Here is a 9,725-nt window from a genome sequence, read left to right on the forward strand (position 1 = left end):
CACTGAAGATAATTTTTTTTTTTAAATTCAACGAATCATTTTTTTCAGTGAGCATTCCTTGGAAACAATGTTTCTTGCATGAGAGTTTTTGCCTTTTTCTTGTAATATTATTTAACAGCACTGTTTTGAGGGGATATTTAAAGATTATATGTCATTAAATACAATAATCTTAAATGGATATCTGTTCTGTGATCTAAATGTAATGAAGACTGCAGATGGTCTCAGTTCTTGTGGTTATTTCAACATCTTCTCTTCTCTGCGGTTACAGACCGTGTCTAGAGAACAACAGCATTAACAAAACCTCTCGTTCGTTTCCAAACCTCACGAAATATGAATACACTGAGTACAATGAATAACTGACTTGATTCAAGGTTACACATTAATTATTTGCTTGTGTTGTTATTTTCATGTCTCATTTGATATATGTTTTGTCCTTTGGGTTCCAGACCACATCCTGTAGAGTGTAGACGTTTGACAGTCTCTCAGCAGACACAAACTTCATCATGTATTACGTGAGATTTTATGTGAAAGTGTATTAAGTGTATTTATTCCTAGTGTTTAATTAATCACTTTGGCATGACATTCTGCATTCTTTCTTGTTGAATGAAAAGATATTGATATTGAATATTTTGGCAGTGGGGGGCGGCAGTGTTGTGTATTTTTGTTATATTTTGTCTTATTTAAAACATATTAAACTACATTTAGTATTTGTACTAAACTGCATTCGGACATCGTTTTTTGGCTGCAGACAGCATTTGTCTTGCAGATGAAGCTTTTTTGAAGGGACAAAATAATCTTATACCATGTTGCTTATAATTCCCATGGATTGTGGACCCTGCTCACTTTTATTTTATTTTAAAATGTAAGGTCTTCAGGTTCTTCCTAAAATGTAATAATATATAAATACTTGATTTTTTAACTCACTAAATTAAATTCTGTCATAACTGACTAAGGTAAGCAAGGCACGTTTATTTCATATATCAGATTTCTTACACAATGGCAATTCAAAGTGCTTTACATAAACATTAATCATAAAATTATCACAACAAGAATGACAATAAAAGCAACTATAAAAAGACTGATTAAATGCATGTATCAAAACAATTATAAAAAGAATTATAAGAGGAGGCATGAATAAGATACAGTGCAGTCAGTCAGATGAAGCACATACAGTGTTAATTCAGTAAATGCACAGCTAAGATGTGTTTTGAGTCTGGATTTGAATACTGTTGATGTCTTCTGGAAACTGGTTTCAGTTATGACTGGCATAGTAACTAAAAGCGGACTCACCATGCTTAGAGTGAACCCTTGGTATTTCTAACTGACTTGATCCTGATGATCTGCATGTCTGTTAGGTTTATATTTAGTGAGCATATCTGCAATGTATTAAGGCTGAGTGCCGTTGAGTGATTTATATATAAGTAATAGTTTAAAATCAGACATAAATGTAACTTAAAGTCAGTGTAAAGACTGAGGACTGGAGTGATATGGTAATATTTTCTGGCAGAAGCGTTCTCTATGAGCTGCAACTATTAGGGTATTTTTTTTTTTTGGAATGCCAGTGAGGAGTCCATTACAATAATCCACCCTGCTGGTGATGAAAGTATGCGCAAGTTTCTCTAAGTCATGACTGGAAACAAAACATCTAATTATTGCTATATTTTTGAGATGATAGTATGCTGATTTAGTTATTGCTTTGACATGACTACTGAAACTAAGGTCCGACTCCAAAATCGCATCAAGATTCCTGACTTGATTTTTGGTTGTTTGACCCCTAGCATCAAGGTATGTGTTCACCTTGAGAACTTATTCTTTGTTTACAAATGCAATGACTTTTTGTGTCAGTTTTGTGACAGTTTTGTCTTTGTTTAACTGAAGAAAGTTTTTACACATCCAACTGTTGAACTCATCAATGCATTGGCACAGGGAGTCAATGGGGCTGTAATCGTTAGGCGATAGGGCTAAGTAGATCTGTGTATCGTCTGCAAAGCTGTGGTAAGCAATTTGGTTCTTTCTTATTATTTGGCTCAGTGGGAGAGTACAGGTTTAATAGGAGCGGTGAAAGAATTGAGCCTTGTGGGACTCCGCATGTCATGGATGTCCACTCAGACTTATGGTCACCAGTTCACATTGTATCCCATCTCTTTTAACTATGACCTCAACCATATGAAGACCATCCCAGAAAGCCTGACCCAGTTTTCCAGCCTGTAAAGAAGTAGGTTGTGATCGACAGTGTCAAATGCAGCAATGAGGGAGAGTAGTACCACTGAAAATTTGCTGAATTGAGGTGAATATCATTTATTATCTTTATGAGCGCTGTCTCTGTACTATGATGCGGTTGGAAAACAGACTGAAGTGGTTCAAGTATCCATTCGCGCTTAAGAATTTGTTCAGATGATTAAAAACAACTTTTTTATAATCTTGCTTATGACCGGAAGATTTGAGATTGGTCTACAGTTGCTTATAGTCTTATCCAGATGCTATTTTTCAGGAGGAGCTTATACTGCAGTTTTAAGGGACTTTGTCCCAGAAAAAGTAAGGCTTTTACCATTTAGAAGATCTGGGAGTGGGGAGCGTGTCAAGGACGCAGGTTGATGATTTAAAATGCTGTACAGTTTCTTTCAGGATTTTACCATTATTTGCCTTGAAATCAGAAATATAAATTGTGGTCCGGTCTGTATGACCTCAGCAAAACACATGGATATGCCTTTGCCTTTCTGATATTATTTCTCTTCTCAGAAATAAGGAAGCAGACTCAATTCACTGCGGCTTTGGGGTTGTTAGTCATTAGCAAAAAGAGTGCAGGTGTTTTTTAAATTGCTGTTATAATATTTGTAAAGAAGGTCTGTCTAGCTGTGCCTACTTCCACATTGAAAGCATGAAGGCTGTCTTTATAGATGTTTATAGATAGACTACTTGTTTCGTCTTCCGCCACACGCGCTCAGCATTTCTGCACTTTCTTTTCATACTTTGAACTGCTGTTGTGATTCTCCAAGGTGCTTTAGATTTCCCAGTCTTCTGACTTTCACAGGAGCAAAGTCATCAGTAACACTCTTAAAGGGATAGTTCACCTAAAAAATTTGATTTTAGTTCATTATTTGAAACACAAATGAAGATATTAATATATTTCAATGAGATCTGAGAGATTTCTGTCCCTCCATTGACAGTCTAACCAACTATCACTCTGACGCTTCAAAAAGTTCCCAAAGAAATCATTAAACTAAATCATATGAATCGGGTGGTTTAGTCAAAATATTCAAAAGAGAAAAGAAAAGACAATTCGCCAACAACTCCGAGCAAAATTACAACAGGAAGAAGAGCAAAACTGCATCAAAGGAAGGTGAGTTCCCTGGCCATACTGCAAGCCATTCAAAGTTTGGAAAATAACTTTAATCGTCAACTGGTGCAACTTCGAGAGCATGCCAAACAGAATTGCAGTCGTTAGCCTAACTAAAGCTGAACAGTTCAATGTTTTGGTTGATTGGATCACAATTGGAAAATGTTAAATACAGGTGTATACATCCACTTTCGACCACTTCCAGAGGTTTTTGAAAACACATTCGACTGGATTGCTTTCGTAGTATAAACACTCATGTGGTCGTATGCATTCGAACAGCCACAAAAGACTGGCTTCTCCCCGCCTATGGACCTAATGCGTAAACATTATGGGAAGCTGCTAAACTTTGTCGGCTGAAGAACAAAGCTTGGTTTGAAGATGAAAAACATATGAAGCACAATGTCCTCAAATCATTCCCGATTTCTAACACTCACAACCTTTGGCGTTCATTCTCGTGTTACGCAGCATGTTTAAGCTTCTGCAAGAACCAATGAGGTTCATTCTCATATTACGCAACACGTTTGAGCTTCAGCAAGAACCAATGAGGTTCATTCTCGTGTTATGCAGCACGTTTGAGCTTCAGCTAGAACCAATGAGGTTCATTCTCGTGTTATGCAGCACGTTTGAGCTTCAGCTAGAACCAATGAGGTTCATTCTTGTGTTACGCAGCACGTTTTAGCTTCAGCGAGAACCAATGAGGTTCATTCTCATATTACGCAACACGTTTGAGCTTCAGCAAGAACCAATGAGGTTCATTCTTGTGTTACGCAGCTCGTTTGAGCTTCAGCGAGAACCAATGAGGTTCATTCTCGTGTTATGCAGCACGTTTGAGCTTCAGCTAGAACCAATGAGGTTCATTCTTGTGTTACGCAGCACGTTTTAGCTTCAGCGAGAACCAATGAGGTTCATTCTCGTGTTACGCAGCACGTTTGAGCTTCAGCTAGAACCAACGAGGTTTGTTCTTGTGATCAAGCAGGTTCGGTTGAGCTTCTGTTTATGTTCGCTGATCAATATGTGAAAAAAGCCTAAATTCAATCTGTCCATCATACAAAGAAATCGTGACTTCAGAAAATTTGGACTAAACCACTCAATTCATATGGATAAGTTTTATGTTCTCTTTGTTAACATTTTGAAGCATCAAAGTAGTAGTTGCACAGCTGTCAATGAAGGAAGAAAAAGCTCTCAGATTGAATTCAAATATCTACAAAAAAAGTCTTAGGGTTTGGAACGACATGAGGGTAAGTCAGGGTTGGATTTTCCTCATATTGAGACATATTAAATGTCATTAATTTATAAAGTAAAAAACAATATTATTTATCATCATTGTAATTGATAGTTTAACATTCTTGTTTACAGTATCTGGTTCATCGATGTCTGATGTTGATGTTTGTTCTCTCCACTCCTGTTCTGCATTTGATGTCATAAACCAGGACAACAATGGCAGCCACCGCAGCCACGCCCATCAGAGCAGTGACGACCAATCGGATCACAGCTTCAGTGGTGTCAAAACAAAGGTTGCAGCCTGAGGAAAGACAATAGGTAGTAAACAGCTAAATAAATAACACCACCGAAAAACCTCTAACATCACTCCAGACGTACCTGAATTCAACCAATTGAGATTACTGATGTTCTTGGTCTGGTTGCTGATGGGATTGTTCAGCACACAGCTGTAAGTGTTGTTATCCTGATATTCCACCTCCAGAGGTAGAGAGAGACTGATGCTGAGATCAGACACACTGATGCTGGACAATACACTGATTCCTTTGTACCAGGAGAGAGTCACATGACTCACATTCAACACCGAACAGAGCAATGAACATTTTGATAAAGGATTTTGTGTACAGTAACTAGAGATGTCAGGAATGGGCAGATGAGCTGGAAAACACAAGAAATAAATGACAGTAGGTTAAGAGGGATGCTTTGTTATAGGGATTTAACGTGTACTGAGTCAGAGTTTATTATAATGTCAGTCAGTGAATGCAATGAGTGCACAAAGAGCATTGCTGATACCGTCATCCTGTTAACTACATATGCTAACATGTATAACAGACACAAATTTAACATAGAATTACACTGAGACACAAATGACATAAAAAGCTGTTTAAAAGAAATTAATATAACTCTACAAAATAGGTAGAAATCTACTCACGATAAACGGTAACATTGTAAACCGCGGCTGGATCCTTAGCTCCGATGCTTTGTTTATAAACTCCACTATGTTCATACCCGATGTTTGTGATGGTGAGAGATCCAGTGTGATTATCCAACTGGATTCTGTCCATGAATCTCCAGTCATAATAATCTGTTGAGAGGATACCATTCTTTTCCTTGATTCTAGCAATGCGAATGGTTCCAAACCTCCACTCTATCTGCTCATGTCTCTGTATTTCAGTAATAGATTCTAGAGTGACAGAATCCCCCACCGTCACTGGCACTGTCTTCATCACATTTGACTCAGCAACAAGCACCCCTGAAGAACCATATAAAATAATGTAAATATAAAAAATATTGCAACACTTTACAATAACGTCCTATTTGTTAACATTACAATGCATTATGTGTCATGAATTAACAACAAACAATATTTACAGCATATTTTTATCTAGGTTAATGTTGATTTATAAATATAGTGTTGTTCATTGTTAAATATGTTTATGTCACTGTTCATTTATACAGCTTTAATGTATTAGTAGCCTACGTGTAGAAATTAACAGTATATAGGCCTAACCTATATCTATATATTAATAAATGCTAATTATCTTTCTTTTTCAGGTAATGACAGCATATTATCTTGACTAATGTTAACAGATTTAACCTTACTAATACCAAAAATGGAAATCCACTGAAAAAGATTCAATGCCATGAGAACAAGAGGTAGGTATATTCACATTATCCCATAACATTAGCTGCCAGAAAATTAAATAAAAAAAAACAATAAATAACAAAAATAGAAATAAAAATATATAATAGTAAAAAAAAATCCAGTCCTTTAAAAAAATATGTTGTTTGTTCTAAAAGATTTATATAATTTAGTCATTTTTAAAATGTGAAAAATTTGGTTTGCAAACTTTGCATTGAGCCCATTTCTTTATAGGCTATGGTATTTTCCTAGTAAAACAGAATAACTGTATAATATGTTGTTCTTTACATTCCAATTTGTCATTCTGAGTATAAAAAACAATATCAAATACACAAATTTCTTTCATACACTTCAGTGTTCTATAAATAAAGGTTTTCTAAATCTATCCAAAATAATCTTGAGTAAATACAAAAAAACCCCGAAAAAACAGATACAAAATAGTTTCCTTTTTAGCACACAAAATTCAGATCCACGGATTTAAACATCATGTGTGGGATTTCGAGTGACGTCATAGGCTGTACTTACCAACCAGATGAAAAAAGCACAAACCGAAGAAAATAAACGCGAGGATCATTTTCTCCAACCTTTAGAGATAAATCGCTAGAGTCTGCAGCCGATTTCGACAGAATGTGTCATTAAATATTATCTGTAGAATACTTCGAAATACTTTCTCAAGATAATTTAAAGTTTAGAGTCAAACAGAGAAACTCCTCCCGCTGTGCGCCTGCGTGAATATGCGCGAGAACGCGCTCAGTTTTGTGCGCAGGAACGCGCTCAGTTTAGAAGCTCAGCTCTATTGGTGGGGCTGCTCAAGTGTTTATAATAATGTTGTCTTCAATCAGTCTGTGTTCCTCAAAATATTCAATAGAATGATGCTCTTGCTGATCTTTACTGCAGCCTTTACTTTTTAGACTATGAACTTCATTCTGTTCTCTTTGTCAATTTAATTCACATTTTTGTGTATAACACTTTACACATTACATATTTTCAAAGCAGCTTTACAGAAAATGCATGTGTCTACATTATAATTTAGAGTGATCAGTTATCAGTGTATTTCAGAAATGTACATATACAAATTGAGCCCCGAACATTATCAGGAAGGTTATTGTAGGAGCAAAATGTGAAAACCCTCTCCCTCCTTGGACATAGATATTCAAGGTACAACCAAATTGATTGTAAGGCGATAGAAGATCGGTTAAAGGAAAAGTTCACCTAAAAATGAATATTCATCATTTACTTGTTTCAAGAATTTATTTCTTCTGCTGAACACATTTTGAAGAATGTTGGTAACCAGAAAATTGATGGACCCCGTTGACTTCCATAGTATTTTTTTCCCTAACTGCAATTCAATGGGGTCCATAAACTTTCTGGTTACCAAAGTTCTTCAAACTGTGTTCAGTAGAAGAAATACATTTATACTTGAAACAACTTGAGGAAGTAAATGATGACAGAATTTTCATTATTGGGTGAACTATCCCTTTAAATACACAGGAGCTAAACCATTTAGGGCTTTATATGTCAGCAGCAAAACTTTGTACTTGATATGGAACTTAATATATAACCAGTGTAGAGATGATAAAATTGGTGTTATATGATCATATTTTCTTGACCTAGTAAGAACTCTAGCAGCTGCATTTTAGACTAATTGTAGCTTGTTTATCGAGGAAGCAAGATAACAGCAATGCATTACAGTAATCTATAGTCATGAACACATAACTTTGTGTTTGAGACCCTTGACTTCTGACACAGCTCTCATACTCTTAAAGGAAAATAATGTCTTTGTCCATTTACCCATCAGTCAACCACACACATGCAATAGTAAACAAGAGCAAGACGTTTGTCCACTCAACAGAAACCACATTCAGATCATTCTTCCACTAAACTAACCTGAAATAAACTCGACCGCAGCGGGTTTCACTTTAACTCAGAAACTGAGCTGAGAGTGTCTAAAGCAATCTGTGGAAACGTGTTATAAACTTGCAAGAGAAAAACACGTTTATTTGACTGTTTTTATTCCAAAGTAAAGCTGTTTTGAGGGGAAGTCAAAAATTTAACATTTTATTTGTGATTGTTTCTGTGTTATTGGCTTTTTTCTGGTTCTCTTTATTTTGCTTCCTGTTTCACACTTGTTGTTCACTTTTAATTCTAATAGGCTAGTCCAAACAGATCTGACTCATGTTTAAAGTTGTTTTAAGATAACAATTCTGTAGCCATTGAATGCAAATAATCTTAAATAGAAATCTGTTCTCTGATCTGATCAGTTCTGAGATGGTCTCAGTTCTTGTGGTTATTTCAGCATCTTCTCTTCTCTGCGGTTACAGACCGTGTCTATAGGAACAACAGCATTAACAAAACCTCTCGTTCATTTACAATCCTCACGAAATACACTGAATAGAGTACAATGAAGAGCTGACTTGATTCAAGTTTACGCATTAATTCTTACACATGTTATTTTCACTTCTCATTTGATATATTTTTTTGTGACTTTGAGTTTCCAGTAGACCACATCCTGTGACAATATCTGTCTCGAGTCTTCGACAGACACAAACTGACCCTTAATATTCTTATATTATGTTGTCTAGGGAACAACAGCATTAAAAAACTCCCCTCCATCATTTCCAAACCTCACAGAAGTAACTGAATAGAGTACAATGCAGAACTGTCTTGATTCAAGTCACATTGTGTACACATTAATTCTGTGTTTGTGTTTTTATTCACTCCTCATTTTACAGCGACTATATTTTTGTTAATTTCAGTTCCAGTAGACCAATGATATAAGCTATTGGAATTGTTTTTCAACTTGTTTAATATGACTGATGTTTCAATCATCATCATCATCATCATCATCATCATCATCATCATCATCATCATCATCATCATAATCTCTTATTATTAAATCTTCTGCAGGCAAAAAAACAAGTTTGAGCAGACCACATCCTATAGACAGTTTCTCAGCACTCATAAACTTTCACTAATTGTTTTTGTGTATTTAAACTGCTTTTTTCTGTGCACAATTTAATGTAACTGTGCATTGAGAGAGATTTTAAAGTTCAGAGTGTTTATTCATTCCTTGCTGTCATCACATTTTGCAATTTTTTTTTGTAGATATGTGATTACAAGGAAACTGAGCATGACTTATGATGACTTGTGATATTAAGCCATCATTTCAAATCATATGACACTACATTTAGTATTTAGGCTATACATTGCACATCTTCGCCTCCTAGTGTCCGGAAATGAAAATGTCCGATTCATAGGTAACAGACTGTTGCCCTCATAATGATGCTACAGAACTGTTTATTTTAACAATCTTTCAAAAATTACTAAGTTGTATTGGACCTTTTTTCACCAAGTAAAATTTGACCAAAACAGGATCAGATTGTTAAATTTAGTTTTATGGCGATTAAATGTTCATGGGTAATATTGTACTGACATGTACTGTATCTGTACTGATAAAAACAGCACTGTGTTGTAATATGATCTTGCCTTGATTTTTATTGACAGTTTCAGTTATTAGACTATGATACT

General features: G+C 35.5%; 1 protein-coding gene across 2 annotated transcripts; it reads right to left on the bottom strand.

Annotated features, from left to right (window-relative positions):
• Positions 1 to 948: 948 nt before the first annotated feature.
• On the bottom strand, positions 949 to 6,959 carry LOC143735471 (uncharacterized). Of its 2 annotated transcripts, XM_077225662.1 has the most exons (5): positions 6,723 to 6,943; positions 5,487 to 5,807; positions 4,937 to 5,212; positions 4,692 to 4,859; positions 949 to 3,071 (listed from the first exon to the last, which is right to left on the bottom strand). In XM_077225662.1, exons 1-4 carry the CDS (start codon positions 6,769 to 6,771, stop codon positions 4,702 to 4,704), a joined length of 804 nt encoding a protein of 267 aa, XP_077081777.1. In that variant the 5' UTR covers positions 6,772 to 6,943; the 3' UTR covers positions 949 to 3,071; positions 4,692 to 4,701. The 2 variants fall into 2 exon arrangements, with proteins under 2 accessions (XP_077081777.1, XP_077081775.1); XM_077225660.1 differs by having other exon boundaries at positions 949 to 4,859; positions 6,723 to 6,959.
• Between the last annotated feature and the right edge of the window lie 2,766 nt (positions 6,960 to 9,725).

Source organism: Siphateles boraxobius, unplaced genomic scaffold, assembly GCF_051911475.1.
Source record: "Siphateles boraxobius isolate OS27281-9 unplaced genomic scaffold, OSU_SipBor_1 13, whole genome shotgun sequence".
In the NCBI taxonomy this organism is placed as follows: Eukaryota; Metazoa; Chordata; class Actinopteri; order Cypriniformes; family Leuciscidae; genus Siphateles; species Siphateles boraxobius.